The 22,406-nt window shown below is 40.8% G+C and overlaps 1 protein-coding gene across 9 annotated transcripts in view; it reads left to right on the top strand.

The window, feature by feature from the left end:
- The first annotated feature begins 1,011 nt into the window (after positions 1-1,011).
- tead3b (TEA domain family member 3 b) overlaps positions 1,012-22,406 on the top strand; it is a 35,969-nt gene continuing 14,574 nt past the window's right edge. For 7 of the 9 annotated variants that reach the window (XM_065955171.1, XM_065955170.1, XM_065955168.1 and 4 more), the window contains exons 1-3: positions 1,013-1,185; positions 1,531-1,697; positions 16,985-17,239. In XM_065955171.1, coding sequence (XP_065811243.1) covers positions 17,233-17,239 — 7 coding nt within the window. In that variant the 5' untranslated portion in view covers positions 1,013-1,185; positions 1,531-1,697; positions 16,985-17,232. Of the gene's footprint in view, positions 1,186-1,530; positions 1,698-16,984; positions 17,240-22,406 lie in introns of all 9 variants that reach the window. The other 2 variants (XM_065955167.1, XM_065955165.1) reach the window with 2 other exon arrangements.

Raw genomic sequence — 22,406 nt, 5'->3', positions numbered from 1 at the left:
ACATGCTTAATTGATGAACTGCTGATGAAAATGAATTTTATAGACTTAACTTATTATAGTTAAATAAGCGTCTCCTTGACCATCTACATAAAAACCAGCCTATATATAAAAGCTTAACACATCAATAAAAATCATCCGTTATATATTATGTACGATACAGTATAAAACTTGACTTTAACTTCAGCTCATTTTTAATACAAAAAGGAGGTGTTGACTGGTTGTTCACTGTGTTCAAAGTAGATAAGAAATTGTAAGAAAAGACAAAAAAACAGTGTGTTATAGGTTCTCTTTGAAAACAGAGGAAAACATTTTAAACAAGAGGAGAGGATACCAGGCACTCTAAGGTAGGACTATGACAAAATGAGGGAGGAAATACTTAAAAGGCCTTTATTATAATGGTTTAAATTATCATACTTTTTTAATAACCTGATTATTTTTTAAATGATAAAGCCATTATAATAGTATTTCATTCCTTATTTGTACATTTGTCTTGTTTGGAGTGCCTGGTTTTCTTCCACTTTTGTGTCATTTTTAGTACATTTTGTTACATAATGTGCTTTAACTGGGATTTTAAATGGGAGACTTTAAGTATTTGTGGACTAATTTAATCCTGATTTCTAATTTTACTAAATGATATACTCCCTTTTGCACTGGCCCGTAGAATCCCTTTTATTCTTAAGTCATAAACATGACAGAAAATCAAATCATCTTTTGGCTTCACAGACGAAGAAATGTTAAAAAATATGTGAAAGTGTCAGTTTTTTTAGAACAGCTTATCAGTTCTTAAAGGTATGGAGATAATTATTATTTCCTGGATCTAACAGGGATATGTAGTTGTTTTGTAGGTTTAAGGTTAGTAGCCTGGGTTTTAGGGCAGGAAGCAGCAGCTCAGTAAGTGCAGGTTTGTGGTGGGCGTGGTCTGGAGCGAAGGCCCCGCCCCCTGTGCTTGTTGATTGACGCGCACCGATGGCTCCTCCTTGCAAGTTTTTTCTCTCCCTCCCCCTTCGTTTTCCAGTGTAGTGCGTTGATTTCATACCAAAGTCATACTTAACATTCCACTTATACTGTCAAACCTCTGAGAAATATTACGGAAAACAACAAGGCGCCAAATTACAACAAAGTAACACAAAGTGACCCGCTGCTCTCTTTGAGGAGGAAAAAGGTGACTTTCACATTTAATAGAAGGTAAGTTCTCCTCTAAAGTTCCCTCTTTCTGTTTGGAGCTCTTTTCTGGGCACTTTTTTCATGCTGCTTGTGTCGGTTGAAGTTTTCAGATCATTGTCATTTTTTACATTTTTCCGCGCAGCTCCCCGCGTTGGGAGGGAAGAAAACATTTGCAGATTGATAGTCTATTGTGTGTGACTTTCCCACAGTGCATGGATATCTTTTGACAGCCTCTGTACAATCAGATTTTTTTTAACACCGGTAGCCCCGCTCATTGACTCAATACAGTATTAACAAAAACACAAAGCGGCTCTTTTGACAGCACAGAATCGTTGAGCCAATATGTTTGTTCTGTGTCTCGCTCAGTTCATACCTGGATCGGCTCTTTCCAGTTCCTCAGGAGGACTGCATCACTTTTTACCTACAGGCAGAAAGAGAGAGAGAGAGAGAGGCAGACAAACAAAAAAAAAAAAAAAAAAGCGTTTGGAGGAATACACAACTTGAGTCTGGTTTGGACCTCCGCATCCCAAAAGGTAGGAGAACTTCTTGATTTGTCGGTAGAAATGAAGCAAACAGCGCAGCTCGTTCAGCAGCAGAACAAGAAGTTACAAAACACTTCATGCTGATTGTTTACAAGAATTTACAAAGAAAAAAAAAAGATTTGGTCTGATGTATTTTCTCTTTTGTCTGACAGCAGTGAGAATTCACATGATTCAAACTAAACATAAAATGCCCACTTTTAAAAAGACTTTAATTTACTTAAGATCATTTTAACACTTTTTTTTTTTGCCAACTCTTGAGAAAATAAATCCAGATTCTACATCTTTTTTTTCACAAATCTTGACCTTATCCTTTCTTCAAAAAAACACTTTATTTAAATACACAGAACGAGCACCCTGAGTTGTAAGTGTAAGTTAATGCACATAAACACAACACTAAATGCCAGCAGAGAAAAGTGACTTCACAGAGTTTTTACCAACCTCGAACAACACTTGTGCATTTAATGGTTTCTCTTACATCATCGGTATTATGCCACAAAGTTTTACCAACAAATACCAAAGGTCCTGTATCAGTTTATAAGCTGATCTAAAAACCTTTGAAAATAAATACTTAACAAAAACAATCTGTGGTTAATGCAGAAAAAAAACCTTTACTGATAAGAAATAAGCAGAAAATCTATCAGTCTGTCTTCATCTGTATGTTTAGTTTTAATAGAGACAGAAACTTTCTTTTGTTTTATTTCTCATTCTTTTACTTCTCTGTTTGTGCTAACAAACGATGCATGTGCTGATACTCTGCAAAGTCCTCCTAAGAACATAATTCATAGGTGAGGATTTGCGATGCACGGATCTGTACGCCAGCTAATTGTATAATTATACTTGGGCCACCTCAGGCTACACCTGCTCTCTGCCTGTTGTTTGTTCAGGCTCACGTAACCTTCTTTCTTCCTTGTCTCTCTTCTTTTTTTTTTTTTTCCGAGCTTGGAGATAAAGCTGTTTTTTCTTTTTTATAAATTGTGAAAACTACATGTTGAGCACCTCCTTCATCCTCAAAATTTGAGCAGTCATTTGAGCTGCAGAATTCAATCACTGCCAGTCAACAGGTTTGACTGAACAACAGAATGCAGTCTGTCAGGTTGCTCTCAGTAAGCAGAAGAACCCGTTATCGCTTCTGTGCGTCTGCTCACTGTATTTTGCTGTCTTTAACTTTTCTTCAACTCATTTAATTTGAATTTTAATATGGATATTTTGTTTTCTGGAAATAGCTTAATGAAGACAACAAGTTTATCAACCCTGTCTTTAAACCTTGTTCCTACAAATTTAACAGACTTTTAATGAAGTTTCTGAATCGTCTGCCGTAGCTGTACAGTCGTCTTTGAATTCATAACTGATTTACAGGATTTAGAGGATGATCAGATAATGTTTAGAAAAATGATCCCCTCCGTTTCTCTTGTGAGGTCGAGGTTAAAGGGCCTAAATTAGCCTGTCTGAGCCTTTCTTAACAACTACTTTTCATTAACATGTGGAAATGATGTTCTGAAACGAAACAACCGAACCAGTACAACCAAACAATGTGTCCTTGGTAAATGAGACCACGCCAAGATGCCTAATAATAGATTTCGATGCTGATGGGTAAATCTGGAAAGGATTATGCATTCTGCTGCTCCGACAGATTCCCTCTTCATTGTTTTTAAGCAGCATGAACACATCAGGCCTCCCCGTGCACAATGTGCTCCTTTTTTCCCCTCCTCACTTTATGTCTCTCAGCCGTTGTGGATTTCACATGTTCTCTGCTGGAGCTCGTGTGAGAGTTAAATGCGAGGGGAAAGTTTTACAACTCCAACCATGTCTTGGAGGTCAATTAGATTACTTGGGGTAATATCCCCTTAAAGTGGTCGCTTTCTCTCTCTCTCTCTCTCTCTTTTTTTTTTTTTTTTTTACTCCCCAGCTGTTTGCCTTCAGGGGATTTATCAGGGGGAAGAGGTAATGAGCATGAGGATAAGAACTGTGTATTATCCTCTAATGTTTTAGATTTTTTTTTAAAGCTTGTTTTTACCAAAAAGCGGTCTGGACTGTGCAAGTATTGCAGATCATTTGCATTTGATGTTCACTTTTTGCTCTGCAGAGTGTTTGCTCGGCTGCAGCTCTGTTGACCGTTTGTCTGCAGCAGCTTCACCCGTTTGTGTCAAACCCACAGAAGAGCGGCTAATGAGCTTTTGCCCATTTGTGCAGACGTTGGTTCGCTTTTTAGCACCATCCCCTGAAGTGCTCGTCCAAATGGTGGACACTTGCCCCTCTGTCAGCCGGGACCTGAACAAATAGCACTTATGTCTGTGTGGAGAGCACACAGAGGGTCTCAGAGAAGAGCCTGCAGCGCTCAGCGGAGGGCATTAGTGACAATCTGGAAAACAATGTGCAGCTTGAGACTAGCTAGCAGAGGTTGGGTTAAGTAGTGCAACTAATCCAGACAGAACTTTTTCACTAGCAGTGCCCCAAGATATGAAAATAAAACAATTCAAGCACCTTTCAGTACCAACCATATGTGTCTTTACACATAATGACAAACATTATTATGACACCGAACATTTGTGGAGCTTTATGCCACCTTTACTCAAATCCAATGCCGTTAAGAGGACTGCTTTGCGTAAGGCTATGATAACAAAGTATAACCTACTACTCCATTCAACCCAGATGACTTATTCAGACATTCAGATGAAAATGATAAGACGAAAGATGAAAACGCTGTGGCACAACTCAAACAGCCTGAAGACACAATGATCAAAGTTTGGATCAAAGCGGGCACAAAAACGTTTTTTAAAATGTTCCATTGGTGGGCTGCCAGATGGTGAGAGCTCATACTCCAAGTGGAGGACGAGTCTGCTGCTAAACTGGATCACGTTTATCGGACTAACTCAGTCGAAGTTAAAGCTACTCAAAGGGCAGATCATTTTATGTTGAGTTTAGTGCCCCCTGTTGGCAAAGCAGTACAATCCTATTTCTTTGCTGATCGTGTGCTCTACATTTGTTTGTATTTTTCTGTGAAGCAAAATCTCTTCCTGCTTCCTTTGAACTGTCACAATTATCACTCACTATTTTGCTGTACATATTGTAAATAAAGGCTTTTTCAACAGCGTGCAGGTATCACCTGATCTGACACGGCGGTAACATGCACTGATTACTGTACAGAAATAGTCATGTTGTTAAATGAGGGATCTTGTCGCTGATGGTCATGTAGAGGCATCAGTATAAATTTCAATATGTTCCATCACCAAATAAAACCCCCTCACAGGAGCTTTAAGCTAAAAATAACTAACACTGTTAACGACTGTTTAATCATTAAAGATTCAATTATGGGAAAAAAATAGGATCACATAAAGAAACCTTTGAGAACAAAACATTTCACTCTCAGATTCACTAGCATGACATTTATCTACATTGTATTCCTGTTAATGCATTGCACATGTTTACATATCCTCCAAACCATGAGGTTTTAACAGATAAGCTTCCTGGCCTCCTGTTCCGACTCGGCTCAGGGGAGGAGCCGGGGAGTGGCCTAGAACAGTGTACTCTTTGTGTCAGCTGTCCCCAAGTTGCTAAACGTTTCTAGTTCTGTGGCGAGCAACTTTTGGCAGCGACGTTTCACATAAATGTACTCCACAGAAGAAGAAGAAGGGTTAGAAATGTCTGGCACGGTGTGTGTGCCAGTTTCTGTGCCTCATCGAGACTCCTTTATAGATAACAGGAGGCTCAGACTCACACTGGGCCTGTCTGGTGCTCCAGAGACGTGTGTGTGTGTGTGTGTTCGACTGTCGCACTGGAGCTTCAGTGACCCAAGGGCACTCATGTGAAACCCCTTTAATCCCTGCGCTCTGAGTGTTTTGGGTTGGGGGATGATCCTTCCACAGCGCAGAGTTTTGCGTGCTCCTAATATAAAACAACACAGGTGTTCCTCAGACGTTTTTAGTAAAAACAGTGCAGCAAGTTTATTTTTTAATGTCTAATCTTAGATTTTTCCTCGTGTAAATCCCCTCTATATGTTCCCCCGATCAAAGCCTTCACGACTTTAATGTCTTGTTCCATATTTTCTCTGGTTAGATGAGTTATTGGCTTGTGCATTCTGCTGCAGAGTTCAGCATGTCTTAAAGGTTTCGCAGATTATGGCTTAGACCGCTCGCCTCGCCACAAAATGACCAATTCAGGCCAGAACGACTTCTCTGCTGGAAAATTTCCGATCAAAATGCTGATTCAGGCTGTTTGACTTTAAAAAAAAAAAAAAAAAAAAAAGGAAAAAAAAGAATCACTCTGGCACACGCGCCCTGTTCGTTGTCAGTCTTTCCCTCTCTTCAGCTGGAATTACGCTTAATTCTCAGCAAGTGTTATAATTCAAGGTAGACCACATAGAAAGCAGCGTCCTGTGTAAAAATAGATGGATAAATGGATGAATCAGGCCTTATGTTCATGCGCCGACTCGACTTTTGATACTCATTAATCCACCTGAGTCTGGATGTGACTCATTTAGGAAACCAGAAACCTTTTCTTACCTCATGGCGGGTTAGCTTGTTGCCATGCTGTCTGACAAGAGTTTGTTCTGAGGATTTTTATTGTGCAAATCTTCTTAAAATGCAAATGGGAGCTTTAGACTTTTTTGCACATTTTAGTTTTTTCCAAGGCGCTCGCATGAGCATTTATTATTTTTCTGGGGCATGCAGCTGATATCTGCAGACTGCAAATGTTTGACTTGACATGTGTGCATGCTGTGTGTGTGTGTTTTGTGTGTCCTTATGTGTGTGTTTGTCTTGCCTTTTCCTTCTAACTCTTGCCGTGTGAGCTGTTGGCTGCATGGCCCTCCTCCTCTCACTCTCAGCTCTGATTGTTTCCTGAGCGCCGTGCCAGATAGGAAGTAGGAGGAAGTTATTGGAGGAGCTGCACAGAATTTATTAGGGCCAAACGCAGACGAGAGAGGAGAGTAGAGGAGAGGGTGGGGATTTTGGATGATGGGGTTCATGCTATAATGACTCTGGGGAAAGCATAAGAAGAGCCCTCAAAAGAGCAGCAGAAACACTTCTAACATATTCTCTCTAAATGCATGTGTGTTCTTCCCTGAGAGCAGCTCTCCTGGCCTGCAACCTAAAATGTTTTCTTTATCTGTAATCTGACCTTAGAGAGCAGCTGCTCCTTCTGCCACCAAGTCCTGTTGTTTCGCCCCTGTGTGTTTGTGTGGCTGTTGGTGTGTGCGTGTCAGTAAGTGGGGGTTGGGGGGGGGTTCTCACTTTACATCTGTGAGTGCCCCTCAACTCCAACAAGTCTGTGCAGTTCTTATGTGGAGTAGTTTTTAGTCTCTGGATTTGTTTCTCTGTATAAAAGTTAAGTTCAAAAGAGGTGTGTTTAACTCGCGGCTAAGCGGGGGGGGCTTTTGGCTGCCAGCGGGGGGGGGGCCCGTTCACTGCCAACAAGTGTCCCAAATACTAAAGCAACTTAACAAAGGCTGCTTTTTGAAGGACCAAAAGACATCCTGTAGAGTGTTGGTTATCAGACAAAAAGAGTTATATACAACATGTACTGCTAGTGTGCAGTGATGGAGAGACATGGCAACACAACGGGGTTAATGGATCATTTGTTGAAGAGACAGATCACAAACAAGTCTGTTACCAATGTGCTGTGAACATGAGTCAGTGGCAGTCAGTGCCTGGTTTTAAAACCCAGAAATTTGGTGTTTGTCCATTTTAAAGCATTTCTCAGTGGTATTGTTGTTTTGTTTTTTTGTCAAAAAATCTCTCATAAACCTACTGTTTGTGCAAGGGTAGGGCAAGGGGGTCTCCTGAGGCAAGACATGACGTAAAAAGAACGGCGGGAAAGTGGCGGACGAAGGAACAGACTCCGCTATAAGATGCTACATTGAGAATATTTGCATTTATACCAGTGGTATGCATAGTTTGACAGAAACACAGTATCAACAAAAGAGTGTAAAGAAAAACATACAGCAGTTCAATTACTTGAAGATCCTACTGATCGTTTGGGTTCGAATCCAACCTGTGGCTCCTTCCCCGCATGCCAGTCCCAACTCTCTCTCTCTCCCAGATTTCTGACTCTAGCCACTACCCTATCTCTGAAATAAAGGCATAAAAAGCCCGCCAAAAACATATATATATATATATATATATATTTGTAATAAAAGCAACTTTTCACTGAAAGGTTTTTGTTTCAACTTCATCAAGTTCAGCTTTGGGCCTTGGCCATAGACGCTGTTTGCTTGCAGAACTAAGACTAGGTCATATGCTCAGTCGACATCCTGTAAACATATTCTGCGATCGATTGTGACTTAAATAGGCATTTATTTAAATCTAAATGAGTTTGGGTGAGTTTTACTTCTTACACCAATCTAAAGCTGTGACTCTAAACATCTTCAATCCTACATACCTGTACATGATCAATGTGGCGTCTGCAGTAGTCTCTTATTTAGTGTCACTGCTTTGTCCCACAATGCATTAGGGCATCAGAAGTGTTTAGCACATACTTTTCTGTCTGAGTTGGCCTGACAAAATGCACATGTGTGTGTTTGTTGTGTTGCCTTCGGAGAACATTTTACAACTTTTTTTTATTGAGCAACGTCAAAAAATAAAGTCCTGTTTTAATGCATCCCGGTCAAGCTCTCTTGACTTCATTAAAATAAAAGTTTCTGTCTAATCATTTCGTTATGAGGAAGAGCCCATTTCTGTTCAAACATTCGGCTGCTTTGAGAACCAACAAGGGGAAGTGAGGAAACACATCAGCAGACCTTCAGCATTAAATAAATAATGTTCGACTGAAATTAAGAGCAGAAATCTCAAACTTTCGTCTGAGCTCAGTGGGCTCGCATGGCTCTCATGGTGGGATGTTTAGTCTCAGGATATGTATTTTTTTTAATCCATCCTGTTTGGTCTTTAATGTCGGTTCTGTGAATGTTCCTTTCTCACCGTTAGCGTAAGAAGAAAATTTGCCTTCAGGCCATAAAAATCTGAGACATGACAGAGACATTTTGAGTCAAGGTCTCGTCTTTAAATACCTCTGTGTAAGTAGAAAGCCAGCTGTTTGGTGCATCAGGATGATCTCATGTTCAGTAGGAGATAAAATCTAGGATTAAAGAACTGCTGGCTCGGCTTTTTGTCACTGAAAAAGTGTTATTGTGTCTCCTGAATGTGGTGCCATCATCCTCTTGGTATTATCTGAACACACAGGCTTTGTTTGTTTTCCTGCCTGTAGGTGTTTGTAAGGGATTTCCTTCGCTGCGTGGCACACTTAAACAAATGCCTGTGATGGAATCCCTCTCCTGATTCAGGCTGTATATACGGCCAGCTCTCCTCCATGTGACCCGGCAGCCTGAGAGTGACTCAGTAGAATTACAGGAATTCATTGGGACATTTCACCGCACACACTCCTGTCTAGGAAGAAGAAAAAAAAAAAAAAGGAGAGAAAGAAGGGAAACGCAGTGCGGTGCCAATAATCTCTGCTTCTTGGTTCATAGACGGAGTCGGAGCAGAGTTAAGCTGATTGCTGCTAACAGACTGCAATGTGATCGCTGCGAGCAGGGCTGGGAAACATAGAGAGAGGGATTCTGGTGAATGAATGGTGCCGTTTGAATGAATGTGCAGTCGCATAGTTTTGCAGCGTTTTTCCTGCCGCACACAGGAATTCTGTAGTTCCACGGCCTGAGTCACAGAGAGCAGGAGGGGAGGTGTGTCCCTGATGGATGAGACAAATATGAGAGCTGCATGTGTGTCATACAGTCAGGATCCTTCAATAAACGCTCTCCTAAGACTAACAGGCTCACACACCGGTCTGAATGAAGACTTATTCATTTAAAAAGTTCCTATCACTGTTACCTACATCAGATAATGCAGACAGAACTAGAAAATATAAAATGTATTATAGCGTAAAAACCCAAAGAGCTGCAAATCCTCACCAAAGAGAAGCTGGAACTAGAAACTTTTCCTTGAGAAATGACTTAAACGATTAAGAGATTTTCAAAATAATAGCAGATGTATATTTCTATTGATGGATTAATAGACCGTTTGTGTTTTGATAACGGTATTTGTGTGTTGATTGATATTTGTTTATGTGTAGTTTCATTTATTTGCAGTTTAAAAGATGCAGTATGTGTGTTCAAAAGTCCTAAAAAAGGAACTTACAGACTAAACATTTGGCTTACACACATTCTTCATACACATTTAAATTCATAGAAGGGAGAGGCTCAGGGTTCACATTGTACACATTAAAACAAAATCCAATTAAAAGGAAAGTATAGAATAACAGGAATACATGAGGCATATCTCTCAGGTCTACTACATAAACCTTCTTGTAATGAAAGTAAAAGGAAATATTCAGACGACATAAAGGGTTCCAATGCACTGAAAAGTAAAACCTACATGTCAAATAATCTAGTGAGACAAACCCAGATATATGACTCTGTGCCGGTGTGTTTGAGATGAAGCCTCGTCTGTGACAGTGTTGAAAAGAAGGTTAGTCTATTAGTCAGTGATAAACATCAGATATACCAAGTAGCAAAAATAACGGGTCACCATCTGTGAATGTAGACAAAATATTCTTCATTTCCTGCCTTTAAGTTTTCCACAGTTTTCTGTATTTTTCTGCAGGACCACAATGCATGCATGCATGATTTCTATTTCACTCTGAGGACACATGTATCTGCAGTTTGTTTTAAGTATAAATTAAAGCTGCAACGATAAACAGATGAATGCATGAATTCAACAAAAGAGAATACATTATCGGACATTTTTAGAATCAAATCATTATTTCAGTTATGTTTTAGTCAAAATGTCAATAATTTAAAGCTTCCAGCGTCATCAAACTAAGCATTTACTTCTTCATTAATTGGTAAATGAAAACATTTTCAAGCCGTCGGTTTGACAAAAGAGGCAAATAAAGACATCTCTTTGGGCTCGAGGAAACTGACGTTTGGATTTTTACAGCTTTCTGACAGTGCTTAGACAAAACAATGAATCAGTTACTCCAAAACACAAGTGATAGATTAATTCAGAACAGAAAAAAGATCATTAGTTGCAGCCCTACTGTGAGTCATTACTGTGTTGTGAAGTTTCTCACCCTGACTTGGCTCAAAGGGACACGACAGTGAGTTTTGTAACAGCTGTTCTGATTTATTGAATATGTTGATTACAAAGGCTTTTATTCTGAAATGACGCTCTGGTAGTGAATCATGTTGGGAAACTAAATCCATCTCGAAACTTTTCATAAGAACTTTCTGCGATTGGTGTTTTTTTTTTTTTTTTTTCTTGTTGCGTGTAAGTAACTGTCTCAGTAACTTTCTTTATTGCTCTCTTGTATCATGAAGTCATGACTATTGTCCAGATTTTTTGAATCCTGTGACTCCAATAAGAGGACGTGTTGGAAAAAAACAGAAAAAAAAAACAAAAAAAACGGCTCCTCTGACAAAGCCCTGTCTCTGGTCCGAGCTCGGAGCGTCACAAAGCGGGAGCGTGTTCACTGCTGATGTTGCATTCCAGCTGGAACAATCCCTCTGTTTTCCAGACCCCAAAGTGGACGCCTAAATTGGACAACACCCTCCCCCCCCCCCTCACCCCACATACACACCCCCCTTTACCCCTCCTCTGCTCTCCAACCAACCAACCAACCCACCCACCCATCCAGCACCCACTCCTCCCTACACGCATCCCCTAGTCTCCTGTCCTTATTTGGGTAGAGACGTTCTGAGAGCTGGGTGGAGAGGGGGGCGGGGGGTGGAGGAGGGGGGTTGGGGGGGGGGGGGGGGGGTGTAGGGGAGGGAGGGCGTTGGGTTGACACAAGGGAGGCAGGAGGAGAAACAGTGAGCACTCGCAGCCCTTTCTTAATAAGGACATGTCTGGAATTCAGGCCCCTCTCTCGGTGAAGAGCCTCTCTTGAACGCACACTCGTGAGCACAGCGAGGTCGTCGGCTCTGAACGCAGCTTGTTGCTCTTCACGGCTCGCAGTTTGCTGTGTTTTCTCTGCTATAATTGGAGATAAACAATGGGACGGGTGCCCCTCCTTCCCTCTCTCTCCCCTCCTCTCTCTCTCTCTCTCTCTCTCTCTCCCTCTCTCTCTCGGTGGTTATTGCCCGGGCTGTCCTGACGCTGTTGCCCTGCAGCACCTGTGTGTTCGTTAATGAAATACTTTGAGTTGCCTCAAAGACATTTTCACAGCGGACCACACAGACAGCAGACTTGTATAAACGCTGAGGCAGAAATATGGATTGAATGGTTACAGAGTTGATGTGAAAGTTATTTTTTCCTATAGCTGTTTATGTGTATAGTTTACATTTGTAGCAACAAACAAGCTCCTATGAGTAATGCCATGACGGACTGCCAGAGATCTTAAAATAGCTGTCTGAACAATGGCTCATGTGTTTCTACTGGTTTATTAACCTTTGCATGATTTATGTTCAATTATAATGATCATCATGACACAAACATATCAGAAAATGAAACGCCTATCTCAATTTTCAATGCGTCATATTTAAACTTTCATGGAGTTCATTTGTAAAATATCAATGTGTTCATGTTGGATGTTTTTTATAATCCTTTCAGTAATCTTTTCAAAAACTGAAAAAATATCTCTTGGTTGCATTTTTCTACATTTACATATTTTAGGATTTTGTAAATCCTGCATGATAATATGCATTGGATTTTGGACTGTTTCGGTGCTTTCACACACGCACAAAACTCTAGAAAAAAACGTTCTGAAGTTTTCAGGGTGAGCTGCTTTTTTTTTTTAACTCTGACTTTAGCCAGGGTTTTTCCTGCCAGTCCCCTGCTTTCCATGTTAAGGTGAGGTGAGCTGATGTAGAAATGCAGCAGGAAATATTCAGGAAAATTCACCACGAGGGAGAGGGGGGTGATGCTAATAGGGGTGGTGACACAACCATAGACTGTCTGTATGCAGGTGGTTCAATCTCCGTGCAGGAACTGAATCCGCTTCATTGTGTTTTCTGGTCGCCTGTTCTTCTCTGCTATTTCCTTGATGTTTTGAATGTGTTGACTACACATAGGATAGCATTGATTCCCATTACTGGATAGCGTCTGAGTCTTCTGCGTCATTTTTCTTCCGTTTTGTCTTCCAACCTGAAACTGTTTGGCTCACTTATAGAAGAACATACACTGAGTCACTGCAGCTTTCATTTTATTTAAGATTTGTATTATTTACCGACTTCCTTTCTTTCTTTCTTTGTCTCAGAGCCAGTATCATGCATCTATCCACCGTGGCAGAGCAGAGTACGATTAAAACTACGCCTAGTCGTATGACGTCTGCGGTCATTGGGAGAGATCCAGCCGTGTGATCTGTGCGGACTGAGTCGGATCACTTGAGCTGCTGATGAGATCTCAGTTTCAGTGTTGAGTTATAGCAGCGTGACCCTGCAGCAGCAGAGGGTCCGCCTTGACCAATATCCTCTCTGCTGCTATACTTAGCCGCTTGACTTGTGGATATTTGTCAAACTCTCGTTCGGGTTCATACGTTTCCTGTTGTTACGTGTGGTTAGGTCTGTTAGAGTGAACGGACCGGCCTTTGATGTTTTATAATTCCAGTCAAACGATGATAAGAAGGGAAAGGAAGCGCCTCTAATCCTCCCTCTCCTCTTCTTCACCAGTTTGTGGTTGTTGGATGATTTGGTGGAACGACAGCGATTATAAAGTGTGAATCTTTTTTCCAGTTTTGACAAGAAATGGCAAAGAGAAGGCTAAGGCTTATCTTTTTATTGATTCAACAATTTTATTTCATTTCACATCTTATACTGAATGTCCCTAACTCAGAACGTCCTCTTTGCACAGTTTTGGTGCAATTACAGTGAAAAATCTTATTTCATAGGTCTTGAGATCAAGAGTTTCCCTGATCTGCAGCAACATTTTTCATACTTTTAAGATTTAAGAACAAATCACATTTTAAGAGTGAAACTTTTTTTAATGGAATCCCACTGGTCATAATATCCGACTCTGTTACTTTGCAAAACATCATAAAAGAGTTCAGATATATGCTCTCCAATGGAGAAACAACTGAAAACAGATCATGTATCACACAGCTGTCATATAAATTCTAAAGAGAATATAATTTAATAATTTTGGCCTTCTCTGTATTTATCCATTATGCTTTATTTTCTGTCAGCATCTGCAGAAATGCTGCAGCAGAAACACAAGCATCCTGAGAGGATCACGGCTACCTCATAGACGTCCATCGGAGAAACAATACAACGCTGAAAAGGCAGCTTGAAAAATACTTAAGATCTTTGCCTGCAGTCAGCCATAAGCCGACCACATCGGGACACAGTTCCCAGACCACAAGAATTCTTTGAGGCTAGTGCTGATTAGTGAGGTCTTAAAGCTTCGTTTTATGGAATATCTTGCATTCATTTGGCCATTTCACAGACATAAAGTATAGGAAATTATCGTAATGATTACGGTTAACATTGTTTGTTCATCCACATTTAATGACGGCAATTAAGAAAATGTCAGAGAAAGCCAAACTTGTGACCTAAAGATGAATAACATTCCTTTTCTGCAGCATCTCTCATTAAGCTTGACATAAACTCACACAGTTCTGCATCTTTCTTTTGCAGCTTCTTGAGAAATTCAATGTATGTGCATTTAAAAAAAAAAAAAAAAAAAAAAAGAAAGGAAAACATTTTTAGCAGAGATTAAGGTCAACCGGTGGGAAAGCTGTGAGCGAGGTTGCAGATGTAATAGCGTTTATGCAATTAAAGGAGCTGTTCCCTGTAATGACCTGTTTGTGGATGATTAATACAGTTCAGTGTGTTAATATGAATGTAATGTTGCAGTCAAGGAGGAAACTATTCAGTGATTCATAAAAACCTGCTCATCCAGAACAAACTCCAGTAGCGTCCTTCAGGTTTCTGCATACCTGCGTGATTGTTTCTCTACACGAGCGTCACGAGAATAAAACACTGATAAGACGCTTCTTAACATAGAGATTTAGATTTTTTATTTTATTTCAAGCTATATTTCTTAGTGTATTCCTTTTTCTCTCTCTATATAGTATTTGTAAATTGACATATTTGACATGTTTAGTGTCTTTTATAGTCATGCTAATATTAAGGCAGCAGTAGCTCAGTCTGTAAGGATTTGAGTTGTGTGGGTACCAAAGTATGTAGCTGTAGACAGGCCAGCTCCCAAGCACTGCGGAGTCGCCCTTGACCAAGGCATCGGACCCCAAACAGCTCCGGCGCACTCCCTGTGTAGCAGTGTGTAGCTTTCATTAATGCTTTGTGTTTGAGAAGCAAGTCTCTCAACAACAGAGTGTAAACCAGAATTTCCCATCTGGGATTAATAAAGTATAAACAAATTATATCCTGTACAAGAGCATTTCCAAAGCTTGAATTTGAATTTAAAAAAAGGATTTATTGCTGTCTAAGTCTTACAGAAGAGTAAGCTTTCAGTTTTATGACCGGAGAGATAAAGTTTGAATAGATTTATCTTCCTTTAAAAATAACCTTTGTCGACTTTGTCTCAGAATATGTGAAAAATAACAAACAGTTGTGACATGTTTCAAATCAGTTACAATGATCATCTTTGCATCTCAGACTTTATTTTCTTATGTTTTCTAATATTTGGATATAGCAAGCAGGGCTTTACAGTGACACAGATCTTTATTACACACGCATTTGAAAAATGCAATTGAGATATTGCACTAAGCTATGTATTTCTTCTGTTGAGTGCCACACTCTTATTAAATTATGGCTGATAACAGCTTGTTACTTGGTGGTGAGTGTTTTCCCAGCAGTTACACAATGTGTGCATTCACGGATTTTCAGTTTTTCTGTTGTTGTTGTTTTCAACAAATCCCCCGAAAAGCCAAAAACTAACAATCGATGAATTCTTCTCTTGGTACTGCTTGACTTTCTAGTCTCTCACACTCATCTATCCAAGCCCATAAACTCCTATAAATAAATGTATCCTCAAAGGTGAATGACAGATATATATTTTACATTTTAATTAGATGCCTTCATTTTGTTAAAAAAAATAAGTTTGGCAGTGGGTTTTGGTGAAAGTGTCTGAAGTAAAAAGAACATTTGTTTGGTACTATTTCCTGCTGTGGATCAAAACAGATACCATGAGTTTATAAGACCCGGATATTTTGCAGCAAGTTAACTTAAAACTAACAGAACTGTGGGGAAAAGGGTTTGTGGCTCCCTGTACTTGAAACAAATAACAAAAAAAGACCTGAGGATTGTCATTGGATGCTTCAAAAGTGGTTTAAAACGACTTGGAGGCAGGCACATCTGGCTGTAAATGTTCTGAAAAGTTTATTTATGATCGTGGTCGTTTCAACAAAATATTTGCTGCTTTCACTTGTTATTTCATGTCTTTTTTTCAACGTGTCATACTCATGACTTTTGTATTCTCTATATGGCTGTCAGAAAAGAAAGCTGCGCCTGCACACTGGGGCTGTAAATCTTTGGGTGTCTCACGGTTCGATTCGATTTCTGGGGTCAAGATTCAGAATCTTGCTGCTCTGTTTGTCATTCTCCCGAGTTAAAGAGCTAGCCTTAGCACTTAGCAGGGACTGACTGATTAGCCCCAACAAATTTGATTTATGGAAGTTATGAATCTATTTAAAATCTCACAAGATAAGATTGATTTGTTCCCACACCTCTACCTGCACACTCACTCACAGCCTCCAAACCTTTCAGTCACAGCGTTTGGAGCAGAGGTCTTCTTCAGGTGATACTATATGAACACCGGGGGCCACGCCCATGTTCAGTATATACAGATTAGTACACTTAAATGCTGACAGTGACTGTGATGGCAGGTGTGGTCAAACATTCAAAACAGCCTTAGGTGAAGAACTTCAAGAGGAAGCATCATTAAAATACCATTAGAGGGAAGGTGTAAAGAACAAATGCCTCACAAAAATACTGATTACAATTATCTTAGAATATTAATACAGGAATCATTCTAAGCAAACATCAAAATCATAGCTATCACAGACAAGCCCCCATGGCTGCTCCTTGTTAGTCTGACACGTAATGTAACCGTCAGTAAAACATTGGAAAAGATAGGAAAACAGAAGAAAAGAAAGAATCTAAAGACCATAACCACAAAAACTATGGGCTGCACTGATATATGTTTAAACACCAATGGATCTCTAGGTTTTAGAGGAATGAGTTGTCTCTTGGTGCGATGAATGTGTCCAATAACTGTTGGTTTTGTTTTGTGGTAGAACTCGTCAATTGTAACAAAAAAAAACGTTTTTGAAGGGTTAAAACTGTTTGGTGTTTTGCACGATTGTTATTTTGAAGATCTTGTGTCTGTGTTCCACAGATTTCCTACAGATCATTTGATATCGGGGCTCGGGGTCGGGCCCAGGGGGAGCCGCCACCATTGCGTCCAACGAGTGGAGCGCCAACGGAAGCCCAGAAGATGGGCTGGACGTGGACAACGAGGACAAGACCCTGGATGGCGACGCCGAGGGGGTGTGGAGCCCGGATATCGAGCAGAGCTTCCAGGAGGCCCTCGCCATCTACCCTCCCTGTGGCAGGAGGAAAATCATCCTGTCAGACGAGGGGAAGATGTATGGTGAGTCCAAAGCCAGAGCAACAATAGAACAACGATTATATGGAAATCATTCCGGTAATGAATGCACAAGAATGAGAACCCATCAATACCACAGAGGTTTGTGGCTCAAACATCCACTAAAGTGCCCTAAAGAGAGATGAGAAGACTTCTTTTCTTCCTCTTGTGTTCGTGTCACAGCTTTGACACCGAGGTGAATGTTTTCCCTCCACACACAGCTCTCTTTGACAAGTCTCTACCTGTCGGGCTGTGACCCAGGGGCAGGTTCTTCCAGTCACACCAGCGCTCTCAGAGCTGGTTGTTGCTGTCCTGAAAGCATCTCTCCCCCTGATTTACACCTGTCTTTTTCGTCACAGCTCTTTTCTTTACAGCCTATTTTTATGCCCTCTGTTTTACAGCCTCTCTTCTTCCTCACTCCCCTTTCAGCCTTTGTGTTTTACTTTATTTTTTATCCCTAACATCATGCACTCCTAAAAACCGGTATCGCTGGGAGAGTTTTGCCTTCAGGTGATTGGTTGAAGCCGTTTCCTTCATGAGCGCTGCGTTTGATGCTAAAGGTTTGGTTAAATTAGCGATAATTAGCACGGCGGGAATTCAGCGAGACTCAGGAACAAAAACATCGAGTTGGCATTAGAAGGATTTTATACATCCTTATTGTTTTGAAGAAGTTATGCTGTTTCCTGCAGTGCGTTCATTAAACTGCAGGTGTTGAGCCCTTAATGTCCTGAAAAACTCCAGATGGATAAAGTTGGCGAGTTGTTTGGCAGAATCTCTCACATCCAGGTGTAGAACGTTTAACACATTTGTTTTGCATTACTTCGAACCCTCTTTCCCGTTCCTGCTGTTGAGACAGTGCATGCTCTTGTGATTACATTTTGCATGCAAAGATTTGCTGAGCAGCAGTAAATGTTGATTGACAAGAATTAAAGCTTCACTGTTCTTCTTGCTGCTGTCCTCACCAAACCTCTTTCTGGTTTTTATGAAATTGTGTTATTTTCACCAGAGTAATACAACTCCCTCGGGGCCGCGCTTTGTAAGACTTTCCTGCCCTTTAATTATTGTCCATCAAGTTTCAAAAAGTTGATTGATTCCAGCTTCAGAGCGACCATAAAAACCATCAATCATTGCCACCAGACTCTCGGCAGGCTGTGTTTTTTTTTTTTTTTTTTTTTTTTTTTAAAGCATTAGTGTTTGTGTTGAAAAAGGCGGGTTTTTTTTAACGTTTAATGGCTTGACGTCAGATTGGATTCTTTTGGCATGATTCAGCCAAGATGGAATCTCGTCCTCTCATTCGTCAGGGCAGATTTGGATATTCAAGGAGAAGCACATACCTGAGATTACTCAGCGGCTGCTGCAGCTCCTGCTGCTACTCTGATCCAAGGAGCATATTAGTGAGGAAACAAGCAGTTTATTTCTATTCAAGATAAAAAAAAAAAAAGTCATTGTCACTCACATTTTTGTTGATTTTTAGACTGGTAATAGACTAAACAAGACATTGTAGGGCATTTCCTTGGCCTCGAGGATCTTGGGATATGCATTTTTTGCAATTTTCTGACATTTTATAGACTAAAAACTTGCTACCTGACTACTTCATCTTCCACTTGAAGCCGAAGGGCAAAAAAAGTTTGATCCAGACTAAACTGTTGGACTCATGGCACCGTATTCTGTTCACAGTAAACCCTTTTTTATGGGATGCAATGCAGTTATTAAAGGGAACATTTGACTCTTAATTCCCAGAATTAGGCACCTAGTTTACAACATGCTTTTAATTTGTGTACAGACCATTTGCACAGACCACTACAGGCATATCTAAATTTACCTAAGTGACCCCTCAGTCCTCTTTAGCATGTCAGTGTGGTGTCCCCGGCTCTGTACGTTTATCATGAGGACGTCAACAAAGAGGCCGGCGGTGCACAAACCTGCCCTCTTAGCAACAAACTGTCAGGACCCCTTTGAGAGGCCTGTTTTTTTCTACAGCACTAAACACCCTCTCAATTTACAATAAGTCATCTGAGGCTCTGCTGGCACAGCCAAGGCATGCCCCAGAAGAAGCCCTCTCACAAGGTGATTACCTCAGATGTCTAAAAGCTGCCCTGACGTGAGCCGAGGGGAATGTTAACGATTGCTCTGTATGTAATACTGTCTACCTTGCAGTCTCAGACTCCAAGTGGCCTCCAAAAGCAAGGCAAGTCATCCCTCCCATTGGGAATTCCACTTTTGCTGCCAGGATTTTTTTCATATGGTGGGAAAACCTTTGCAAATTTCCACTGCCTTAGCAAGATGACTGCTTATACATGTGTATTCTTTGCCCTACAAACCTGTCTAGACTTCCCGGTAGCATTGCCAGTCATTTAAGCAGCACGGGGGTGACCGGGAGTTCAAAGAAACATAACGCTTATTTTTAACAAATACCACATGTTAATAATTATTCCAATTGTTTCAGACCAACTGTATAAGAAGTCAAACCTCTAGTTTTAGCTCTAGTTCTAATCTTCTGACAGTTATGTCTGTATTTGTCAGACATGTTAATCATATTATTCTGTCTTTGTTGAAGTGTTGGATGTACGATGATGCTCTCAGAGAGTAGATTGTGGAAGCATCAGGAGACTTTCTACCATTTATAAAATTCTTTTTGGGCTGTTCATGCCTTTTATTGAGTGGATGGGGTCAGAAGAGATAAGAAAGCGGGGAACAAGATGAGGTAAAGGGCCACGTTGGGAGTCAAACCCAGGGCCGCAGCTTTGAGGTCTACATCCTCTGAGTGTGAGTTGTGCAATTCCACCACTGAGCTAAATCAGCGCCCGCTTTTCCACCATTTTTGGTACCACCTTAAACGCTGTGTTTTAATCTTCATCTTTTAGCTAGCAGCCAATTTGCTCAGCTAACAGCGGAGACAGAAGAAGAAGTCAGAGAGTAACTAAATCCACTCGCAAGCCATTTCTAAACTAATATATATCTAAGTCACCAGACAAAGGAACAAAAACTAAAGAGTTTGCTGGACCAGGAAGACAACACCATTTTGCCAGGAAAAAAAAGTCTGCCACATAATCCCCCAATCCCAAGTAAAACCATGAAATTGTAAATCAACATACGTACATGTATAAAATATCTCAATTTAGCGTGAGGGGGCAATTCCACTTCCTTTGGACTTTAGAAAGGCCAGCTGTCCCCTTGTGTTTACAGGCTTAACGCTAAGCTAACAGGTATACAGATATTATTGGTGCCAAACTGTTTGTAAATGCACAAATAGATCCACAAATGCATACGCAGAGCTGATTTGTGTTTTTACTCCAGATCGTGTAGTGTAACATCGCTCAGGCTTTTCAGCCATGAACAGCTTTTTATGCATTCATAAATTGGTCGACATATTTGCAGATTTGTGTACGCATTTACAAACAGATTTGCATCAATAATATCTCCAAAAACCAGCTCGACCAAAGACCTCTATATTTAACAGAGCGATATGACAGTGCTATCAAAGACATTATTCTACTTGGAAAGTAAAGAATGATTCAATGTATAATTGAATTTACTGGTATGTGATTATCTGTGGTGTCTTCTCAACCTTAACAAACTATAGACAAACCAGTCAAAGTACAGTTGCAGCGCAGAGACACTTGTTCTTAGTAGAATTAAATAGTTGACACATTTCACAACTTAAGTTCAGAGGAAGTATCTTCATAAGATGCGTGTATGTCAAAAAAATGTTGCTTGTCTTGTTTTGCTTCGGGGCTGTACTGACATGTTGTTCCCCTGCGTTTTCTGGCCTAGACAGGTATGTCAAAGCCAGAGCACACACCTCTCTTTCTCTCTATCTCAGCCCTGCAGCTGTCATGACTGCAAAGCACTCTGGGTACACAAAAAAAAAAAAAAGAGAAAGATTTCAGCGCTAAAGGGGAGGCTTATGTCTGTTTTGACCTTTGAAGACCACATTAGGAATTAGCATCAGGTTCAGCGCATGTGTAAAGTAGTGAGGAAAGATGTGTGTAAAGGTATAAGAGAGAGAGGCGGGGGAAAGTGTGTGGGGGGGGGGGGGCACTCTGTAATGATGACTGAGCAGGCCTTCCCTGTCAGCTCCCTCACTGAGATGTTAGGAATGTTTTCAGTCATGGCTGAGCAGTATGTTAGCAATTTAGGATTACCTCAATGTTATGAGAAGGGAGGAGGGGAGAGAATATGGGTGGGGAAAGGGTTCAAGAGAGAGACAGAGAGAGAGAAAGGGAGGAGGGGGGCGTTGGGAGTATCAGGGAGTGAAGAGAGATCACCTTTTTGCTCGCTATCTTAGCATGGAAGTGGAAAATTCCAGCGGTCATGTAGTAAAAGAAAAAGATGGGCGTGTTCAGTCGAGGAAGAGGTTAAGAAGAATGGCTGCCTGCAGCGATCTGAGTGGGTGTTGAGCAATCGACAGGGGAATCATGAGCAGCTCACAGAGAGAGGGTAGAGAGGTAGGGAGACAGCACGGGTGGAGAAATGAGAAGCTGAGGAAAAGTAGGGCTGTGCACACGATTGTACAGCTGTGTTTCTGTGTCTGTGTACGCACCTGTCATGTTCCCCCGCTGTGTTGGACCAGTGTTTGCAACATCTACCTGACCTTCAATCATGTCAAGTCTGAGCAGATCCGGGCTCTCTACAGCTGCGGCCAAAATGTCTGCTGGGCCTCGAGGCAGCAATACGTCTAAATACTAAAAGTATCATGAAGTACAGTTTGAGATACCGCGCTTAAAAATGCCTCAAAAACCAAAAATGTGGTATCGTGTAAGATTGCTATAATGCAATAATCCAACACCATAATTTACTGTCTCTGTATGAAACCAATTTCAGATTCAGATTCAGAAGCAGTTTTATTATCCAAAGATGCGGGAACATACAAGGAATTCGACTCCAGTTTAACATTCATCAAGTTCAGACAGGCAAGTTGACATATTTCACTTAAAACCAAAAAATACAAGACAAAGGTAGTTCAAACAACTCTAAAAGTTAAAGAAACTACTCCATATAGTCCCATGGATACAAATATCAATGAACAAGTTGTTGTATACGGGGTACAGATGGCCTAGCGGTTAGGTTGTGCCCCATGGAAGAGGCTGAAATCTGAGCCGCTGCTGCTACATTAGCTTAGCTTAGCTTAGCTTAGCATGACTGAAGGTTCTCAGCTCGTTTAAACATTTGA

The sequence above is a fragment of the Labrus bergylta genome, chromosome 5 (assembly GCF_963930695.1).
Source record: "Labrus bergylta chromosome 5, fLabBer1.1, whole genome shotgun sequence".
Classification (NCBI taxonomy): Eukaryota; Metazoa; Chordata; class Actinopteri; order Labriformes; family Labridae; genus Labrus; species Labrus bergylta.
This window is presented reverse-complemented; position numbering and strand designations above follow the sequence as displayed.